At 38.7% G+C, this 20,986-nt stretch overlaps 3 protein-coding genes across 13 annotated transcripts in view; 2 read left to right on the forward strand and 1 right to left on the reverse strand.

Moving 5' to 3' along the window:
• Positions 1 to 1,504: 1,504 nt before the first annotated feature.
• Positions 1,505 to 4,258, reverse strand: LOC132110009 (nuclear factor 7, brain-like). 2 transcript variants are annotated; one of them, XM_059516551.1, is made up of 6 exons: positions 3,622 to 4,258; positions 3,204 to 3,299; positions 2,867 to 3,097; positions 2,721 to 2,743; positions 2,531 to 2,652; positions 1,505 to 2,267 (listed from the first exon to the last, which is right to left on the reverse strand). In XM_059516551.1, exons 1-6 carry the CDS (start codon positions 4,015 to 4,017, stop codon positions 1,723 to 1,725), a joined length of 1,413 nt encoding a protein of 470 aa, XP_059372534.1. In that variant the 5' UTR covers positions 4,018 to 4,258; the 3' UTR covers positions 1,505 to 1,722. The 2 variants fall into 2 exon arrangements, with proteins under 2 accessions (XP_059372534.1, XP_059372535.1); XM_059516552.1 differs by lacking the exon at positions 2,721 to 2,743 and having other exon boundaries at positions 2,531 to 2,681.
• Positions 4,259 to 4,412: 154 nt separating this feature from the next.
• nup62l (nucleoporin 62 like) lies at positions 4,413 to 14,517 on the forward strand. 3 transcript variants are annotated; one of them, XM_059516549.1, is made up of 14 exons: positions 4,450 to 4,546; positions 4,639 to 4,795; positions 5,305 to 5,595; positions 6,080 to 6,312; positions 8,704 to 8,778; positions 8,865 to 8,969; positions 11,990 to 12,094; positions 12,220 to 12,325; positions 12,409 to 12,553; positions 12,866 to 12,915; positions 13,745 to 13,879; positions 13,951 to 14,062; positions 14,148 to 14,214; positions 14,329 to 14,517. In XM_059516549.1, exons 3-14 carry the CDS (start codon positions 5,309 to 5,311, stop codon positions 14,418 to 14,420), a joined length of 1,512 nt encoding a protein of 503 aa, XP_059372532.1. In that variant the 5' UTR covers positions 4,450 to 4,546; positions 4,639 to 4,795; positions 5,305 to 5,308; the 3' UTR covers positions 14,421 to 14,517. The 3 variants fall into 3 exon arrangements, with proteins under 3 accessions (XP_059372531.1, XP_059372533.1, XP_059372532.1); XM_059516548.1 differs by lacking the exon at positions 4,639 to 4,795 and having other exon boundaries at positions 4,413 to 4,546; XM_059516550.1 differs by lacking the exon at positions 4,639 to 4,795 and having other exon boundaries at positions 4,414 to 4,542.
• Positions 14,518 to 14,748: 231 nt separating this feature from the next.
• The window catches only part of LOC132110007 (transcriptional regulator ATRX-like), a 63,042-nt gene continuing 56,804 nt past the window's right edge, over positions 14,749 to 20,986 (forward strand). For 2 of the 8 annotated variants that reach the window (XM_059516539.1, XM_059516540.1), the window contains exons 1-6: positions 14,749 to 14,878; positions 16,863 to 16,957; positions 17,115 to 17,164; positions 17,904 to 17,953; positions 18,059 to 18,183; positions 18,267 to 18,383. In XM_059516539.1, coding sequence (XP_059372522.1) covers positions 14,859 to 14,878; positions 16,863 to 16,957; positions 17,115 to 17,164; positions 17,904 to 17,953; positions 18,059 to 18,183; positions 18,267 to 18,383 — 457 coding nt within the window. In that variant the 5' untranslated portion in view covers positions 14,749 to 14,858. Of the gene's footprint in view, positions 14,879 to 15,322; positions 15,545 to 15,588; positions 15,646 to 16,190; positions 16,239 to 16,363; positions 16,403 to 16,862; positions 16,958 to 17,114; positions 17,165 to 17,903; positions 17,954 to 18,058; positions 18,184 to 18,266; positions 18,384 to 20,986 lie in introns of those variants that run through there. The other 6 variants (XM_059516541.1, XM_059516547.1, XM_059516542.1 and 3 more) reach the window with 5 other exon arrangements.

Consider the following 20,986-nt stretch of genomic DNA (forward strand, 5'->3'; position numbering starts at 1 on the left):
CTGTGCAATAATCATGCTGTCTAATCAGCATGCAAAGAAGAAGCTGCAAAGAAGAAGTGCTCACTAACACAGATTTAGACAGATTTGAGAACAATATTTGAAAGAAATAGGCCTTTTGTCTACATAGAAAAAGTCTTAGATGTCTTGAGTTCAGCTCCTGAAAAATGGGGGCAGAAATAAGTGTTGTGTTTATAATTTTGTTCAGTGTATATACTGTTCGTTTTAATCCCCTGGAACACACAACAAACATGATGATCTAGAACATGATGCATTGTTGTGTCTGTCATAATTAAATAATTTTGGAGACTCATTTATTTTGGAGACTCATTTAACGTATACATTAATATAAGACAATACTGCAAAAACACTACTGTCAAGCTGTTACGTATTTATTGACCAACATTCATTATTTCTGTCATTAATTTAATTTCATATGTTGGTATTAATTCAGTGTTTATAATGCTAATACTTAAACTTAAAATAATTTCAACCGAAACTGACATGGAGCAAGGGTTTGGTGACAAAAGGGAAGACTTAAACACAAAGTCTGTCAAATAAACTGTTAAAAAGTGTTGATGATCTCTAGTCTAGTGATGGTATGTTATAGTTTCATCATTCAGGGTGTATTTCAGCTTTAATGTAGGTTTTTTTTAAACAATGCAGCTGATATTTGTCATAGTGACAGCTAGAAGCTAGTGGACGGCAGAATGCTGGAAGTACACGGCTTCTGCTTTCACTTCTTTTCACTAGAAGTTCTTTGTATAATTATTAATAAAGTGTAATTACACAGTGTAGGATTGTGGGATATCAAAAGCAGTGAAGTTTACATCCATGCCTCCCTTAAGATATCGATCAGATGAAGGTGTCTCAGTGGACTGGATGTGACACGATCCCTGGACTCTCATTGGGCTTTTGTCTGTGGAGCCAACGTTCTTCAGCTTGATGCAGTCTAACATCTTCCTCTAAACACTCTTAAACATAAAGGCTTGTGAAGAACATTTTTCCACTATAAAGATCCTTCTGTGCAATGTAAAGGGTTCATGGACCTGAAAGGATCTTTATGGAACCATCAATGCCAACAAACAACCTTTATTGTTAAGAGTGCACTACATGAGCCTGTCCACTAGAGAGAGTTTATAACACGCACAGAGAGCCTTCGCCTGAGATTCTGGAGCTCTGCTCAGAGTTCAACTCCTGTAATCAAACGGTTATAATAATCCCCTCTAGATGTTCAGGTTTACTGAACATTACAGACAGGTGTTGGAGCCGGGATCTTGATCTGATTCTGTTCGATCCTCTACTCAGTCACTCCTCTACACTACAATCACATTCATATTTGAGTCTAACACCCATCACAATCAGATCCAAAAATCAATCACGATCCAGTCAACAATGGATGAACAGAACCAAGACCTGCCCTACATTGTCCTTTTTCGTTAATACAATGCAAAACAATAAGAAATCCATAAGAGTATAATTATTAATTATTAATAATATTCATCGTCTGGCTGACTATGTCTTGTATTCATTTTTCTAAAAATCCTGTCATACGTGCACAAACTGACAGTAACCACTTATAAGCTACTACTGAATATTGTAGAAACATAATTTTCTGTAAAGCTGCTTTGTAACGATTTGTATTGTAAAAAGCGCTATACAAATAAACTTGAATTGAATTGAACTAATTATTGTACCTTAATTGATCTAAAAGCAGAAAGAGATTTAACTGTGATTTTCTGTTGTTACGATCAGTTTAACTGGTAAGATCCTCAGAGGGGAAGTTGTGCAGCGATTATATAAGAAAGGAAAGACCGTCTCTGTGAAGGTTGTTGTGAATGAGCAGAGACAGATGTTAGTTTGAGGATCAGAGAAGGACACCTTTCCTCTGTCACAGTCCAGCTGAACTCTCACACGCTGAGGCTTCTCTTTAACTGTGAAGCGAGTCGAGGGTTTATCTGGGGATTTTGAGCAGTATTTACTGTTCATGTACCACACAAGCCAGACATTAGAGTTAAAGAAAACCTCTCCCTTCCTTTGGTTTGATGCTGTGGTTATTCCAACAGTCCAGTATGTATTATCTCCAACCTCCACATCCCAGCAGTGTGTTCCTGAGTTAAAGCCCTCAGATCCCAGAAAACATGGATACATCTCAATCCTCTCTGGATTATCAGGAAGATTTTGACATAAATCACTGTACGATACACTGGTCAGATCAGAAGAGAGAGTGAGCCAAGGATGTGCTGTGTTTGGATCTAGAGTCAAAGGAGCTGCAAAGAGAATTAAATCAGATTAGATGATAAAATATAATGGGATTAGAAATACAAACCTATTTACATAAACACCTTGAGGAACAAACTGTTTTGTAGTCATTATGAGTTTGCAGTATGATCTTATGAAATACAGTTCAAATTCATAACAAATTTCATAGTACTTACAGTGATTATTAGATGTATATCTATCAAATGTTTATCAGTCTGTCTTTGTTTATATCTGCAGTATTTAATCGTCTGTACTGGTTCTAGAGACTCACTGTGTTGGAGAGTTTCCTGCATCTTCCTCCAGACTCTAAAGCGCAGGTTACTCAAGTAATGTGGCACATGAATCAAAGCTCCAGAACTCATCTGTGGATCCGGCTGAGATGGGATCCGGAGTCTGGAAGAACATTCAGGATCAGAACTGCACTGGACTTGAGTTCAGATCCACTGAGAGAAGAAACTTACATTTCCATCATCATGCTGAAGTTCTGGAAAACACAGAGTTTGAAAGACATTTTAATATCTCATCAAACACTCATAACAGGTTTCCTTCCATGCAGAATTTGATCATTGGTTGAGTTAATGATTGTTGTTTTGTGTTCAGTGGTCACCTTCAGAAAGCAGGCATCGCTGTCCTTCATCATCTCCTCCGTGTCTTTGATTGTGTGTGAAAGAGCAGAGATGTGTCTGTTCATCTCCTCCAGCTTCTCCTTCATCATCTGCTGCTTCTGCTCCTCTTCCTCCCTCAGTGCAGTGATTGTAGCTTCTTCTTCATCTCTGAGAAACTGATGAAGCTTCTCAAACTCCTCTTTAATCTGACGCTCGGTGTGCTCAGCTTGAGACTGAAATCACATCACATTCACTTCAGTCAGCTCTGCATTAACACTCACTCCACTAATGTCCATCATAAACTCTGTGAATGTTTGAGTCTTTACTCGATATCCTCACCTTGATGTGTTCAACAGTTTTATCACACTCTGCTTTCATTTCTTCTGCATGTTTGAGCTTGTTTTGTAAAGATGTCAGAGCTGTATTCACTTCCTCCTACAAGTTAAGAAGCAAATCTGTTAAACTTTAAGTAATGTAAACTGTTTTTGGATTTTTTTTCATATGATTTGCTAAATGTATTTATATTTTGTAAAAGTCATACATTCTTGTGTCAAAACAATATTTGATCAATAAAAATGATCCAAGCTTGGCAATGCTTAGTGAGCTTCTATTTGATCCGTGACTTAATGTCAGAAGGTTAAAATTTTTGCTTTCAAGAAGGAAATGAATGAATGGGGATAAACAGAAGGTGAAGGACTAAAGACAAATTCTGCAGTTTCTCAGAAATTCTGTGAAATATTTCAGAAATGTGTCTGACCTTGTGAGATGAGATCACTTCACCGATGGGTCTGAATGTGTGACTGACATGTTTCTCTGAGTCTCTGCACACTAAACACACCGGCTGTTTGTCCTCCAGACAGAAGAGTTTGAGTTTCTCACTGTGTAAACTGCAGATCTTCTCAGATCCTGATGAACGCCTCTCGTTTCGCTCCTTTATCAGTGAATCACACAAGTTTTTTAATGCTAGATTACGTGGAGGATGTTCTTTTGAGGATCTTCTTCTGCAGACGGGACACTCCTGAGTTTTCTTGGTTCTCCAGAACTGTTGAAGACACTCTTTACAGAAACTGTGACTGCAGGACAGAAGAACAGGATCCTTGAAGATTTCACAGCACACAGGACAAGAAAGCTCTTCCACAGATTTGGAATCCATTTTCTCTTCTCCTTCTACAATTTACTTTCACTTTCTGAACTTTACTTTGAAAAGTAAATAGGCTAACAATTATAACTACAATCAAAATCTATTTTGTGCAAAAGCTTCTCAAAGTAATCCTCATTTATCGTGTCCTCCTTTGATGCACAGCACTAGTTTTAGCTTTCAGTAAAGAAGAAATAATAACTAGTCATTTCCTGGTTAAAGGCTTTGTGAGGGAGGAGTGTCTGATTAGACTTTGCTCCATTTGAACAGACACTGAATGTATACATTTATTTTAACTTTCTCCTGGACTCAGTAAACTGGAAAATAATAATGGCTCCTATGCTTTTTTTTTATCTACATACACACTAACTACATTTTCAAACAAACAAATGTATTTGATCAGGCGGTTGGTTTGGACTTTCTTTTTTGCTGTAAAGACCGTAAAGACAGTTTTGATCAGGCAGTATTTTAGACAGCTGACGCAAAGGTCCTCACAGCGCATGTGACGCATACTGCGCGCGGGAGCTGCTGTGAAGTACTGTACGTAAGTTTTCATTGTGTGTGTGTTTGTTTTTCCCCTCATATATTGAGTGTTTTATTTCACATTATTTATTGTATTCCATCTGCATGACTTAGAATTATAGTAATAACACGGGCGATGTGATTGAGCAGAAGAGGACATCCAGCCAACTTCATGCGACGAGCTGTCAGCTACGAACGTTAGCTGAAGATAAACCAGAGCGGTGTTTATGATATTCATTTTATCGTTTTAAGAAAACCAACAATACTACCGGTAAATATTAATTTCCAAAGAAGCACATAAGCTGCTCTACTGCTTTAGTTTGTTAACAGTTGGTTGTAATAGCGTTGTATGACTGAATAATGTAAAAGAGGCTAGTTTAGCAGCAAACATTGGTAACGTCTGTTATTAGCATAAACATTCAGTATGATTCATCATATTCTTAAAGCCTAGAGACAGTAATTTGGGACGTTGCGTCATGATAGTGGGCTAACTACGTCACATGGGTTTTAAACTAATGACAACATTAGGCTGGACTGCACACATCTACAGTAACCTTACTGTAGTCTAATCTCTAGACACAACCACAATCAATTTGTTTTTATCTTAAATAGTAATTTCTTTGACATTCATTTTTTATATAATATAAATGAGTGTTTGTGCTTGTGCACTCTTAGCTGCTCACTATTCTTGAAATTAAGGAAAATAAATTCAAGGGATTTGCAATTAAATCATGACAGTTGTTTATGACCAATACTTTGTATTTCTCTCATGGTTTGCAGCACTATGGCGTTTAACTTCGGTCAAACGGGGACGGGAGGCTTCGCCTTCGGAGCCCCTAAAACCACCGCTGCACCCCCCACAGGCTTCGGGCTGCAGACCAGCGCTCCTGCAGGGGGCGGCTTCTCTTTCGGGGCCAGTCAACCCCAGACGCAGACCCCAGGGAACCCACAGACGTCTCAGCTCGCAGGACTCCTCGCACAGCCAACACAGAACAGTGGAAGCACACAGGGAGGATTCAGCTTCGGGGGCCAGCCTCAGAGCACCGCCCCGAGTGGAGGCTTCTCTTTCGGGTGAGGGTTTATCTGGAGCAAATCTATGGTTATCTTTGTTTTTTTAATGTTAGGCTAAAATCGTGGCATGTGAGATCTGCATTAGTGAATCATTACAAGACAAATTAGGAAAAAATACACAAAAAAAATAGGCACTGTATATGATTAATGTTGACCATTTACAGTAGTCAAGCAAAGTAGAAAGCTAGTTGATCAATACGAGTTTCAGGAAGCTGCTTTCATTCCTGCTTTTGGACATTAGCTGTGTTCCTGATTGATTTCAAAGTGAACCTTATAAATGCCTAATATTTCTTTCTGTTTGTCTAATGCTCTGTCAGGCTCTCTTTAATGTGTAAGTGCCTTTAATTGTAGAGTTCATCAGTTTTGTAAAGATGACTTGGCTGAGGCTCATCCGGAGTCGTTTAGATCCGTTGTATTACTGAAAGGTGACCGTGGAACAGATGTCTGTTGTATTTGAGCAGTCTGCTCCTGTCTCTGTGTCCAGTGCCTCTCTTCCGAAACTCGGCACACCTGCAGTATCTCAGCCTGCGACCACAAGTGTGACTCTGGGGGCTTCGACTGCCGGGACAGGCTTCAGTTTCGGAGGTCTCTCCACTCAGACCACTGCAGCCCAGCAGCCTTTGGGTGGGTTCAGCTTCGGGACGCCCAAAGTTCAAGCCTCCTCCACTGCCCCAGCACAGCCCACCCCTTCGCTCTCACTCGGGGCTCAACCCACAGGTAACACTGACCATCAGCTCCTGATCTCCAGCTCTCTGATCTCTTAATGCACCTGCCATGTGACCCTGCCAGACAAACTTCCTGTTTCGATTGAATATATCCACACATATTAAAAAATATATATATTTTAACAGGATCTTGAAAATTAATTTGGAGTTTGATTAGTTTGGTGATTAATCATGATTGTCTTGCACATTGAGTCAGTAAAGCCGGTTCTGTGATTAGTAGTAAATCTCCATCACCTGCAAAATCACTCGTAATCACAGACGATATAATCTTAGGACTATGAAATTGACAAAATTGTTCACGAAAATGACATCAGTTTGCGTATCTTCTCAGTGAACTAAGGCTCTGTGTAGTAAATGCTGCTCCATCTGAGAGCATGTGAGAATACCACATTTAATAACATGCTTTTACTTCAATCTAGTGTTTGAAATAAACCCTTCTGTGAGATGATGTGACTTCTTACACAGAATAATTAAGGCACACAATATTTCATTGTATTCCAAGCAGTGATAATAGCATTTCATTATATATATTTTATTATGATGAAAATTATAATAAGAGGAACTCCGATAAACCATATTGTTGTAGTCGTGTGTTTATTAGTCACGCTGAATCAATGAAAGCAGTTAAATATTCAGGTGCAGCGATAGGGATTTACTAGGTTTCTTTTTTGGGTATACTTGGATTTTCTGGTGTTCAGATGCAGATTTACTACTGGTCACAGAATCGTGCTTCACTGAAAGATACGCTTGACAATCACAGCTTCTGTTGAATTGCCTTTGCGATTTACACAATGTCACACTGGTCCTTTTAGAAGGAAATATGCAGAGGACAAGGGAATATTGTTGCGCTCAGATGAAGGCTGGTTGTAAGTCCAGGTGCATGAAAACCAGTAAAATGTAGAAGAGACTGTTGATGGTTCGCACTCTGAAAAACTAGACAAAGTCTTTAACAAAAAGAATCAATCAGTTTATTAGAGCAAGAGCAGACGTTTCAGCCATCCAGCTATTCTCAATGCTCATAATGAATCAACAACAGACATGCAGTCAATTAATACCAGATAGATAATCAGGAAACAAGTAACAGGTGCAAAGGGAGGGGTTCAGCCCAGACCCAGAGAACAAATAGAAACACAATTCTTGTAATAGAAAAGTTAACAATATTTATCTCTAAAAAAGAATAAAAGCATTTACAGAAAACATGAATAGTTTATCTCTTCATTCATCCCTTTCGGGAAAAGGCTGTTGAGTTAAAAAATCCAAAAAGATTCTCTCTGTAGCAGTTTTTCATTTACATCACCACCTCTCCTTTTAGGCAAAACTCTTTCGATGGCCAGAAATTTCAGGTCAGAAATTGCATGCTAGTTGAAAATGTTGGGAAACAGACAAAGTTGCATCACATCTCCTGGAAATATGCAAAAATGCTTTTTTTTGTTTGCTTATTAATGGGGCGGGAATATCAATATGTATCGCGATCTATTTTTTTTTCAGTAACTGTGATATGATTTTTAAACGCATTTCAATAATAAGCCGTCTCCAGCGACAATCTTTTGTTGTTGCTCTTTTACTCAGAGCACTATACATACTATGATTTCTTTCTTTCTTTCTTTCTTTCTTTTATAAGAGATTAATGATGTTATTTTATTTAGCAAGGATGCTTTAAATTGATAGTGATAAGTCATTTATAATGTTACAAAAGATTTGTATTTCAGATAAATGTTGTTCTTCTGAACTCTATTCATCAAAGAAACATGAAAAAATTATACTCTGCTGTTTTCAACAATGAAGTTTTTTGAGCAGCAAAACTAAATATTATAGTGATTTCTGAAGGATCGTGTGGCTGGAGTAATGATGCTGAAATAAATCATATTTGAATTTTATTGAAAATAGAAAACAGTTATTTTAAATGGTAAAAATATTCAGAATGTAACTGTTTTTGCTGTACTTTGGATCAAATAAATGCAGGCTTGGAGAGCCGAAGATAATTATTTAAAAACATTAAAAATCTTACGGTTCAGAAACTTATGACTAGTAGTGGATGTTAGCCTATAGTTTGAAGTTAAAGATATTAATATTGAGTCTGAGATCATTATTTAATTGTTTGTATGAAGGCTTAATACATAAATAAAAGGGTTTTTTATTATATGGTTTTATATTCACTATTAAAGGTGTCAGACTTGTCAAGTTAATTTTTCATGAGTTTGTGTGTGTGCACAGACATTTGTTGTTTGTATTCTTGGCTGTGTTTACGAGGCTTTTTAAAATAGTGTTCATGTCGATATCAGAATGATATCGTATCGATGGAAATCAAGTAATATGTCATGATATTAATTTAGGCTATATCGTCCAGCTCTTCTTATTAATTTGTTTTGCTGTTGATTTTTAGGGCTGACTCTTGGAGCTCCTACTATTGCCTCCACAGCCTCAACAACTGCAATTAACTTTGGATTTAAAACTTCAGGTATGTAAGTATGTAATGTGTAGTGTGGCTCTTCTAATACTAGACAGACTGGCGAATGTAAAGCATCTTCTGTTGTTGTTGTTTAGCCACCCCAGCTCCCATCAGCTCAGCACAGAGTCAGTCCCTGACCGCTCCAGTGTCTTCTCTGTTTGCTGCTCCTATAGCCTCAACACCAGCCACAGGATTCACATGTGAGTTCTCTTACACTTCTTATAGTTCAGTCACGCTATTGTCTGGTGCCCAAAACTGTATTAACCCTCTGCGTGATGAACCCTGGGGCCTGGTCCAAACACAGATCATGGATCGACTGTGATCAGATGAAGGCCTAATCTGTGCTCTTGTAATCAGTGAATGAAACAGTGAGTGTATCTAACATGTGTGAAGACATCTTCTGGGAGAATATGAGGATTCGGTTCATGACGTCAAGCTTTAGAGCAGCTAGGTGATGTAACAAGACAAGGACCCAAAGCACACAAGTGATACCAGCTAAAGAATGAGTCAGAAAGGGCTGTGCTATCAAGACCAGGAATAATGATACAATTAGAGGGATGGTAAAAAATGTAATTCGCTGCTACAGAAATCATTCAGTAGAGGTTTTGCTGCTAAAGGATGATCTAAAAAAGGACAGAATTCACTTACTTCCTATACCTTGGTTTGCAAAGATTGCCCAGTGTATTTGATGCAAAATTCAAAAGCTTGTTTGTGTTTTTTGTTAGTTTTTATAAATAAAGATAGATCATACTTTTGAGTATTCAATGCGTAAATCCAGATATTTTCGAAGGGTTCACAAACTTATTCTTGCCACTGACTGTGTATGTAATAACAACTACGTTTTTGCCCTCTCTTTACATAATATGTGTCCCTGGAGCACAACAGCAGTCATCAGTAGCACAGGTATATCTGTAGCAATAGCCAAAGATGATCTGCATGGGTCAGAATTATTGATTTGACTTTTGTGCCAAAAATCATTAGGATATTAAGTAAAGATCATGTCCCATGAAGATATTTTGTAAATTTCCTAACATAAATATATCAAAACGTAATTTTTGATTAGTAATATGCATTGCTAAGAATTAATTTGAACAACTTTAAAGATGATTTTCTCAATATTATATTTTCTTTGCACCCTCAGATTCCAGATTTTCAAATTGTTGTATCTCGACCAAATATTGTCCTCCTAACAAACCATACATCAACGGAAAGCTTACTTATTCTGCTTTCAGATGATGTATAAAACTCAAACATCTAATTGACCCTTATGACTGGTTCTGTGCTCCAGGGTCACATACAGGTGCTGGTCATATAATTAGAATATCATCAAAAAGTTGTTTTATTTCACTAATTCCATTCAGAAAGTGAAACTTGTATATTGCATTCATTCTTTACACACAGACTGATATATTTCAAATGTTTATTTCTTTTAATTTTGATGATTATAGCTGACAACTAAGGAAAATCCCAAATTTAGTATCTCAGAAAATTAGAATATTGTGAAAAGGTTCAATATTGAAGACACCTGGTGACACACTCTAATCAGCTAGTTAACTCAAAACACCTGCAAAGGCCTTTAAATGGTCTCTCAGTCTAGTTTTGTAGGCTACACAATCATGGGGAAGACTGCTGACTTGACAGTTGTCCAAAAGACGACCATTGACACCTGGCACAAGGAGGGCAAGACACAAAAGGTCATTGTAAAAGAGTCTGGCTGTTCACAGAGCTCTGTGTCCAAGCACATTAATAGAGAGGCGAAGGGAAGGAAAAGATGTGGTAGAACAAAGTGTACAATAGGGATAACCGCACCCTGGAGAGGATTGTGAAACAAAACCCATTCAAAAATGTGGGGGAGATTCACAAAGAGTGGACTGCAGCTGGAGTCAGTGCTTCAAGAACCACTACACAGAGACGTATGCAAGACATGTGTTTCAGCTGTCGCATTGCTTGTGTCAAGCCAATCTTGAACAACAGACAGCTTCAGAAGCGTCTCGCCTCAAAAAGGACTGGACTGCTGCTGAGTGGTCCAAAGTTATGTTCTTTGATGAAAGTAAATTTTGCATTTCCTTTGGAAATCAGGGTCCCAGAGTCTGGAGGAAGAGAGGAGAGGCACACAACCCACGTTGCTTGAGATCCAGTGTATAGTTTCCACAGTCAGTGATGGTTTGGGGTGTCATGTCATCTGCTGGTGTTGGTCCACTGTGTTTTCTGAGGTCCAAGGTCAACACAGCTGTATACCAGGAAGTTTAAGAGCACTTCATGCTTCCTGCTGCTGACCAACTTTATGGAGATGCAGATTTCATTTTCCAACAGGACTTGGCACCTGCACACAGTGCCAAAGCTACCAGTAACTGGTTTACGGACCATGGTATCCCTGTTCTTAATTGGCCAAGCTGAAAAGATGAAGGCCACTATCAGAGCAACCTGGGCTCTCATAACACCTGAGCAGTGCCACAGACTGATTGCTGCAGTCATTCAGACAAAAGGAGCCCCAACTAAGTATTGAGTGCTGTACATGCTCATACTTCTCATTTTTATACTTTTCAGCTGGCCAAGATTTCTAAAAATCCTTTCTTTGTATTGGTCTTAATTTATATTTTATTTTTCTGAGATACTGAATTTGTGATTTTCCTTGGTTGTCAGTCATAATCATCAAAATTTAAAGAAATAAACATTTGGAATATATCAGTATGTGTGTAATGAATGAATATAATAAAGCTTCACTTTTTGTATTTAACTAATGAAATAAATCAACTTTTTGATGATATTATAATTATATGACCAGCACTTCAAAGTTATGTCATCTAACTTAGGCAACCTTGATTTCTTTTTGCTGCAGTGCATCACTTTTTCTACTTTGAATGTGAGCATTGTTTTAAAAGTTGCTCACACCAAGCAAAAAGAAAAAACCTGCTTTTGCTACATCTTTGTAGAGATATTTTTATCAAACATTATCACACAATGTCTAATGCAACAAAACACCACAAGAATACAAAATATTCCCGTTTATTCTATTTTTGTACCAATAGTATTATATTTTTCAAGTCAAACTTTTTGTCATCCCAACAATACAGAATTTAATGCATGCCCTATCCATAACAAGCAAACAGATGACAAAGCATCAAGTTTTAGGTCAAGAACATTTTTCTTTTGGAGGTTAATTGGACAGAAGGTGTAGGACAGTGCTATAAAGATCCTCATGGGTTTATCTCTCTGTCAGTGGGCTCGTCGATGGCCTCGGTGGCTCCTGTGATGAGTTCAGCATCCATCGCTCCCACAACCCTGTCCCTGAAACCTCTAGGAACCGCTCCTGCTATGAGCACAGGTGCCCTCTCTTATTCCCACACACCGCCTTTGCTCAGTAATACACACTGAGGAAATAATCAGTGCCACTATATCATCTTCCTCTCAGTTGTTTGTATGGTTTGAGCCTGTTTGTGTATTTTGTAGCTGCTGCTAGCACTGCAGCCACTGGCTTTTCTCTGGCACTGAAGACCGCAGCATCTACTGCACCATCCACCATCACATCCACCTCCTCCACCATCCTCACAACCAGGTACAAAGCTGTTGGGAGTTTTGTGTGTGTTGTTTTTCTACTGTTGAGTTGCATATCCAAATTCTTGTGTTGTCTTCCAACAGCACTGCTCCAGTGATGTCATACGCTCAGCTGGAGGCTTTGATTAACAAGTGGAGCTCAGAACTAGAAGACCAAGAGCGACACTTTCTTCAGCAGGCCACTCAGGTCAACGCCTGGGACCGCATGCTGGTGGAGAACGGAGAGAAGGTGGAGCAATGCAATCATCTTTTAGCACACTGCTGCCACATACACAGCACAGTCTTTGCAACTGGTGCAAAATGTATATACACATCCCATTATGAATTATAACTTTTCAAATAGAAATTAATAGGTAATAGAAAAGCAGGAATCAAGGCTTTGTCGGGACAGCATTCTTGCAATGCACCTGTTTCGGAGAAGAGCATGTATTCGACTTTTTAAACCTCAACTTTAATAGTGTTTCTAGTGTTGATGGCACACTTCCTGAAACCATATTGCAACAGGTTTCCAGTGATGAGTGTTCTCTGTCTTTTCTTTTAGATAACTGCTTTACATAAAGATATGGAAAAAGTGAAACTGGACCAGCGAAGGTAATCAGTGCTTTAATTCATTTAAAAAGTTGTATTATACTGAAAACATTTCAAAGTAATTCACACAACTTTCATTTCTTGGTGGAGGAGCATTAAAGGGATAGTTCACCCAAAAATTAAAAACTCATCCTCGTGTCGTTCCAATACAAATGAAGATATTTTTGATGAAATCTGAAGGCTTTCTAACCCTCCATAGACTACCAATCTTGGTCAAACCTTAGTTTTACGTAGCTGTGAGAATACTTTTTGTGTGCAAAGTAAACAAAAAAGACGACTGTATTCAACATCACTTCTCTAAATCAGTCTAGCACCATTATGGAGAGTATCATGATGAATGTGGTGCACCTTGTTTACGAGCAGAGGAGTCCATGCGCATGTGTCGTGGTACTCTCCATGATGGCACCAGAGTGATGACATATCTGTAACTCTGGATCAAAATAGACAACAATACATTGTCAAAATGATCAGTTTTTCTTTTATGCCAAAAATCATTAGAATATTAAGTAAAGATAATGTTCCATGAAGATATTTTGTACATTTCCTAATGTAAATATATCAAAACTTAATTTTTGATTAGTAATATGCATGTCTAAGAACTTCATTTGGACAACTTTAAAGATTATTTTTTGCATCCTCAGATTCCAGATTTTCAAAGGGTCACATTTATTTTTTTATTTTTTGCAGTGACTTGCTTACTGTACATTATTCTGCAGTTTACAGCAGCTACTAAATGGTTTGAGTGGAGAGTTGACCCGGTCACAATCACAGATATCAAGTTGTGCTTTATATTAAACCGTGTGCTTCTCATATGTTGGTGCTCGTACCCCAGGTTGGATCAGGAACTGGACTTCATCCTGTCCCAGCAGAAAGAGCTGGAGGACCTTCTGGGTCCATTAGAGGAGTCTGTGAAGGAGCAGAGCGGAACCATTTACATGCAGAACGCAGATGAAGAGCGAGAGAGAACGTAAGAACTCCAGCGACTCATATTTCCCTCGTATGATGTCATTGAGTATCTGAATGAGCTTGTTTATCCAGGTACAAGTTGGCAGAAAATGTAGATGCCCAACTCAAGAGAATGTCCCAAGATCTGAAAGAGATTATTGAACACCTCAACACCTCCAGCGGTCCTGCTGACACCGCTGACCCGGTATGCAAAACATGCTCTCAAAAAGAAAATGCTCTTAATGAATCGTTGTGTGATCTGTACTAAGAATGACTGATTTGTTTTTTAGCTTCAGCAGATTTGCAGAATCCTCAATGCACATATGGACTCCCTGCAGTGGGTAGAGCAGAACTCTGGTTGGTATATGTTTAGCTTTACATGATTTTACTCACTTAAAAAAATAAACTTTCAGTCCATGAAATGCTTTATGAATTTTAGATTGTATTCTTATCATATACTTTTCTGTGCAGTGTTGCTCGGGAGGCGAGTGGAGGAGGTCTCAAAGCTGTGTGAAAGCCGCAGCAAGGAACAAGAGAAGGGCTTTCGTCTGAACTTCCAGTGATCATGCATTGTTTTTTTTCGCCCTTTTTCCCTCTCAGTCAGTTATAAATGAATGTCATTGTATTTGCTTCAAAATAAAATTATTTCCTTCTACCCCATTTCGGTTTAATTTGTAGCACTTTGTTCCCTTTTTTTGTTCTCTTGATTGCTATTTATCGAATTATCACCGTTTAGTGATCAAGAAATTCAGGTATAAAACCAGGCTTGATTTTTAAAGATGTAAAATGAAGAATGCACCTGCAAAAGGGGAGTTTCTCTTCCTGGTTGGTTTACACTTAAGGGGTAAAGCGAGCCAATCAGCTGCATGGAGCTCCATCATAGCAACATGGATCCTGGCATTGTTTAATATCAAGCAATCTTAGTCTGCGTCTAAGGGGGAATCTCCAGAAATAAAAGTCATACTATTTTAGAGGAGGTCGCAGGTTTAAAAGGGGACGAGATGACCACCGACATCTGCAGGTATGTGCAGCAGTGAGAGTGAACAGACAGCATCCTCCCTCCACATGCATGAAGTCTGTCTGCAGCGTGAACCACGAGTATGTCTGAAGTGCAAAGCCTGTATTGTGATGCGTGGATACCAGTGCAGGGGCGTGGATGCTCGGCACGCTGGGCTCATTCATAACATTAGAAGTAATAACATGCATGGCGTGATTTTGCACATTAAATATAGCACGTGCTGGTACAGCAAGCATGGGTCTGGGATTCATCATTAAACTCATGCCCTAATTTATCCTATGCTGCACATTCTTTGCATTGAATGCATGCATGCATTATTTATGATTTTTTTCTGTGTGTTTTAAAATGCATTCAATGTTCACGCGGAGAGGACGCTGACTGTGGTATTTAAAGTGAATTGCGCCCAGTGCATGCGTGCATATTCGCGTTCAGTGCATTCAGAGCGCGCGCGCAGATGACTTGAGTCTCGCGTGCGCCATTTTAGCGCGTCTCCAGTCATCCGGCAAGATGGCGCTCTCGCTTTGTCTGTCCTGATCGGCATAAAACACTACTTACTTGTACTACACACCTGAGAATCCAGCGGATCGAATGAAAAAAAACCTTTCATCGCACTGCCAAACCGGTGACGTGCCAGAGAACCGCGCGCGACACGAGCTCAGAGATCTTAAGGTAACTGTTAGATGTAACGTTAGGGATGCAGCCGGGTAATGCGTGCATGCATTTGTGCACTTCACATCTAACACTGCGAACAGTTAGGAGGCGTCATAAGGGTATTTCATGGGGATTGATATCATAACAAGTGCCCTGCTTTTGTTTTGCAACTATTTTCATTATTCACGTTATTGTGCATCTCCAGCAGCTAACTGTAATGTTAGGTGCATTGGTCATATGCTAGAACTAGGCCTTTCTCCACCAATTTTTTTAGCACATCATTGAAATGGGCCTTTTGGCTTAGAATTGTGTAGATTTAGGAGATCTGAGATCTGTGTTTGCGTCTCTGTGGTGTTTCCCTCTTAAATCAGCAGAAGTATTGAAAGGAAAACAGTGGATGATAATCTGTGTCAAACATTCACGAACAGCGATCTGTAGTGACATGACTGTTTTTCCCTTATCTTGTCTTATTTATGCAGCGAGTTCGGTTTGTGTCATTTCCTCTCTTTTAACGGCAGCACCGGTCTGATCGGTTTGTTTATGTTCGCTTTTATCAGTGCGTGTCTTCCGTCTGTTACCGGCGTCGATGACGTCACGTGTCAAACATATCAAACAGCGAGCGCTGCGCGTGAAATTAATTTACCTCGAAACTCTCACAGGTTTTCATTTAATCAGACTGTTCACGCTGGATTGTCATTGCATGCATTTATGTGTATTTATACCCGAATTACATTTCTGCACTTACTTCTCTGCGCGTTATTGTTTTCCGTTTTTGGAGCATGCCTTTAATTTGGAGAATTATTTTTTTTCTCGGTTGACACATTTTATAATTCTTAAGACAAGAGTTTAAATCCTGTTGGAGGTGTTGTCATTTTGGTGTTTGTCGTATTACGACGTTTCTTTATAAATATTATCGTAGTAAACCGTAACATAATGTGTCTGCCAAAGTACGTTAACGTTAGCTTGTGATAACCTTGTTTTTTTTTTTATGAATAATCAGTTAACTCTTTTTAAGCCAGATACAGTGTGAGTTCTTTAGCGAAAATACATTTTAAAAACCTAATAATAATTTGTTATACATTTTTTTTCGCCATGAAAATAGCCACAGAAGCTGTCATGAAACAAAAGGTTGTGATAACTTGGTATTAGCCTGAATTAATATAGTTATTTCTTTGTGTGTGTGTTATAAAATTAATATTTTGAAAGCTTCTTATGCTGAAAAGCCATATTTGGTTCAGTTTTACAGTAACAATAAGAGCCCTCTCTGTGGTAAACAGTGTTGAAGGTGGTTCATTGATATCTTACATCTTTACACACACACTGCTGTTTGTTTCAGGTCTAGGAAGTTAAATACATTGGTGACTAAACTTCATGAGTTCTTGGGTCATTCTCCGGACGACGAAAGCATTGATTCTCAAGACATCTCCAATGGTGAGGATCCCTACTGTCAGCTTTCCCAAGGCTAAATATATCTTGGTATAAATGATGTTAAAATATGTAAATGTTTCTTAATTCCTAGTAATTAATTGCATGTTTAATTTGAAAAAAAATCTGCATCTTGTGAGTTTGTGTGCTTGTTATATTGCAGGTAAAATGGCTGCGAGTGACTCCAACATCGCTGAAGAGAGAATGAGTGAGGTACGTCTACACAGTCTGTTTCTGCTCATCATTATCTCTAGTTTACTAAAACACTGCGTTCTCTCCGGCTGTCTACAGCGTAAGGTCATTTCACTCTTCTCACATTCACTCTGAAGTTAAACCAAAGCAATAGTTAGTCGAAGTGGCATGGCTTTTGTCTGACTCTAATTGTACTTAACTACAGTTTTTGCAAAGTCACACACAGATCCTAGATCCATTTCTCTGAGATTAGCGCACATGAAGGATGATCTAGTGCATGAATAAAGACTCATGTTCACGCTTTGATTTTCAGTTTGTTGGCCTGATGCTGCAAAAGTTTCTTCAGGAAGTTTATAAAAGACAAGGAAGTTAAATTGACACCCAGAACATCCATTTTATTCCATACCCTGAAAGCTTATCACAGACATATTTATGATTTCTATATTTGGGTTAAAAATTTCAGGTAGGTGGACAAGTTTTTTTGTTTTTGCCAAAGAGATGCTTCTGTGAGCTTTGTGCTTGATTTATACAAAACTACTGTAAGACTAATGATGCAGATTGAGCTGGAAAAATATTAAATTAAATTAAAATGTATGTATTTAGCAGACGCTTTTATCCAAAGTGACTTGCAATGCAATCAGGCTAACCCTCATTTATTTTTATTTTTTTACCTACATTTGAATGAGCTGGAAATATGTGGATTTATCTTCACTGGAAATGAAATGAATTGTGTTTTTCTCTCTCTTTCTCTTTTCTACAGCCTGGTTGCTCCTCAGAAATGACCAAAGGCTCATCTTCACGCTCAAAGAGGTGAGTTGGGCTTCAGATGTTGTAGTTTGACGCTGTGCTCTAAGGATTGAAGGAAGTTGTGGGAAGATCATGTTAACCAATTTCCCCCTCTGTTGTTAATGGAAGAAAACCATCATTTGTGACCAAGCACACTGCTGTAGATGAGTCTGAATGTGTGAGTGAGAGCGCAGGAGAACCCGGCCCAGATGACGTCATGCAAGGCAGTCTGGATATCAGCACGCTGCCTCAAGGTTAGTCCTGTGTGGAGCTGCTGACGTCTTCAGAAACGTGTGGTTCGAGAGTCGCTCTGACTCTTCTCCTTCACCATTCACAGGTACAGTGGTGGTCAAGCCAGAACCGGTCGCTGACGAAGCTAAAGATGAGTTCCGCGGTCCAGAGTTTCGTAGCAGAGGAAGTAAAGTGAAAGAGGACGGTACTCGGAAACGTCCCGGTGAGTGGGTTTGAGTATTAAAGACTAGTGAAGTATCTCCCATCCATTTATCTGTCACATAACTGCTGCACTGGGTCAAATGGTTCTGTTTTATATGTTGTTTTCAATGGTCAAATGGTTAATGTGCTGAAACTCCAGTTCTAAATCCACATTTTGGAAACTGTGATAAAGTTCTGATGCAAGAGAAGGAAGGAGACCAGGGGCCCGTTCTTCGTACGTCGCTTATTACATCCGAGATCAAATGACACATCCAAGATGATATCATCGTGCTAATCATGATCCGGCTAGTTGGGTTAAAAGGGGATATGTATCGATACTCGAAACCATGGATTGGCTGGTGGCAAGACGGCAATGTAATGACGTCATATAATTTAAAACGACACCTGACGAAAAACTTGACAACTTTCTGGACTTTTATAAGGAAACAGCCAAGCAAACAAAACTACATAATGTTATAATAGATACATGAAACAGATAATAGATACATGTTTTTTTTATTTTCATGGTTCCCAATTATTTAGATTCGCAATTTATAATAGTTGTGCAGTCTTTACATTTTTATTTCAGTGTAGAAATTATCTATTCATTTCATTTTATATTTGTTACGTGACAGCATTAATGAAAGTTTCTTAAAGGTCCTATGACATGAAAATTTCACTTTCTGAGTTTTTTTAACATTAATATATGGTCCCCAAGTTTCTAAAAATTTTAATCTGAGCAAATCGAGATTATACTATCTTTCTCTGCCTTTGAGAAAACGGAAGCTCAAACGGTCTGATCTGGAATCTCCTCTTTGTGACGTTGTAAAGAGAAATGTTACCTCCCCTTTCTCTGCTTTGCCCGCCCAAATATTTACATATAATTCAGTCGCAATGTCAGCACAGGCGTTACAAACAGACTTTTATGATATGGATTCGACAGCACCGGCACAAACAGTGAGTAACAGTGTTCATTAATGCCTGATCTGTGATCAGTGATTTCTGATGTGTAGCTAATTATTCAAGTTCACACAGACTTTCTTTCTAAATCGTTTAATACTGTTTATGCATCAGTGAATCAAGCCAGTGACTAAACGATCAACTTCACGTTGTTTCTCTTAGTAGCATGAAACAAATCTGTTATTTAAATTGTGATTTAACTACAGAGAGCGATCAAAGAACGCTTCCTTTTTTTCGGAGCTGTCACAAATTGCGAGTATATCTGCACACTTGCCCAAACTGCCGTTACAATGAATGACGCTGTTATGCTGCACAACAAAGCTCTTACTGTATTCATGTGTTTGCTGTTAGTTGTGGTGAAAGCATTTTGTGAGAGAAAACGTGTTGCAATAATGACAAGATCACTGCATTCACGCGATAAACAGACTGTGTCTACTCAATGCTCATCACTGCAGCCTTTCATGTGATGGGACAAGATCGAAAAAATAATTATATAATCAACAAATCCATGATTCGTTAATCTCGACAGCTGCAATAGTGTCTATATATATATATATATATATATTTGAGAGGGGTCCACATGTAATACGCATTTCGAATGCAAAGATGTCAGCCAATCACAACAGTTGTGGTTTCCTCGGAGTCTCACAGCAGACACGCCCCTTCAAACAGAGCATTCAAGCCAGAGGGCTAATATCAGGATATAAAAAATGCTTTTTATTTCTACATTTTAAATGTAAAAATCATACTACCAATATGAGTACACCTAATGAAACAATATAAAGCATTTAAAGAAAAGGAAATAATCCATGTCATGGGACCTTTAAGGGTCAATATCATGTTATCTGCATCTCCTGCGCTCCATCAAGCCACTCTTATAATAGCATTCATCACTAAACATAATGCACGACTCTATTATCTGTATAGCATGTGTGTAAGACTCTAATACAATTATGAAGTAATAATTTTATGACGAATAAATATTTCAGTGAGTAAAACTGGCTGTGTCTATAGTAGGCTGTTATGGACTACACAGCATTTTTATATTATTTTTAAAATTTTTTTTTAATGATTATTATTTTAAATTATTGTCCCTGGATCAGTACGATACACTTGTAATAAAGTAGCGGTGGTAGCAGACATATTTTGAGTATCAGTTCTGGTTGAAAAGAAGCGATCTAATCCTGTTTACATGAAATAAGCTGCTCCCGAGCAGGTTTAAGCTTACGGACCTGTTGCTATGACAGCAGCTCCGGGATGAGCTTCGAAGAACCAAATGATCCAAGATCACGCCAAATGGTCAACAATCGAATCCAGCTAACTGAGTTAGCGACGTACGAAGAACGGGCCCCAGGGTCGGCGTTTCTGAGGCTCGTGGTTTTTTTTATTAATCAACAAAATAAAACAAAGTCGCGCCACCTGTGCATTCGCTTAATTCAAACCACTGCGGGGCAATTCAGTCTGGCTTTCCACGTTCCTGCTTGAGTCCTCCGCTCTCTCTCTCTCCCTCGCTTGTTAGCGGCTGGCTTAAATACCGCTTCCCCACGCCAATCACTGCAATGAGAAGCAGGTGTCACTCGTTTTCACTTGACCCACTTACCACCGCTCGTCTCTTCACTCTCTCTCCCGTCACATTGTTGTAATTTAATAATTTAAATAATATTT

Source organism: Carassius carassius, chromosome 29 (assembly GCF_963082965.1).
Source record: "Carassius carassius chromosome 29, fCarCar2.1, whole genome shotgun sequence".
NCBI classification, from domain to species: domain Eukaryota; kingdom Metazoa; phylum Chordata; class Actinopteri; order Cypriniformes; family Cyprinidae; genus Carassius; species Carassius carassius.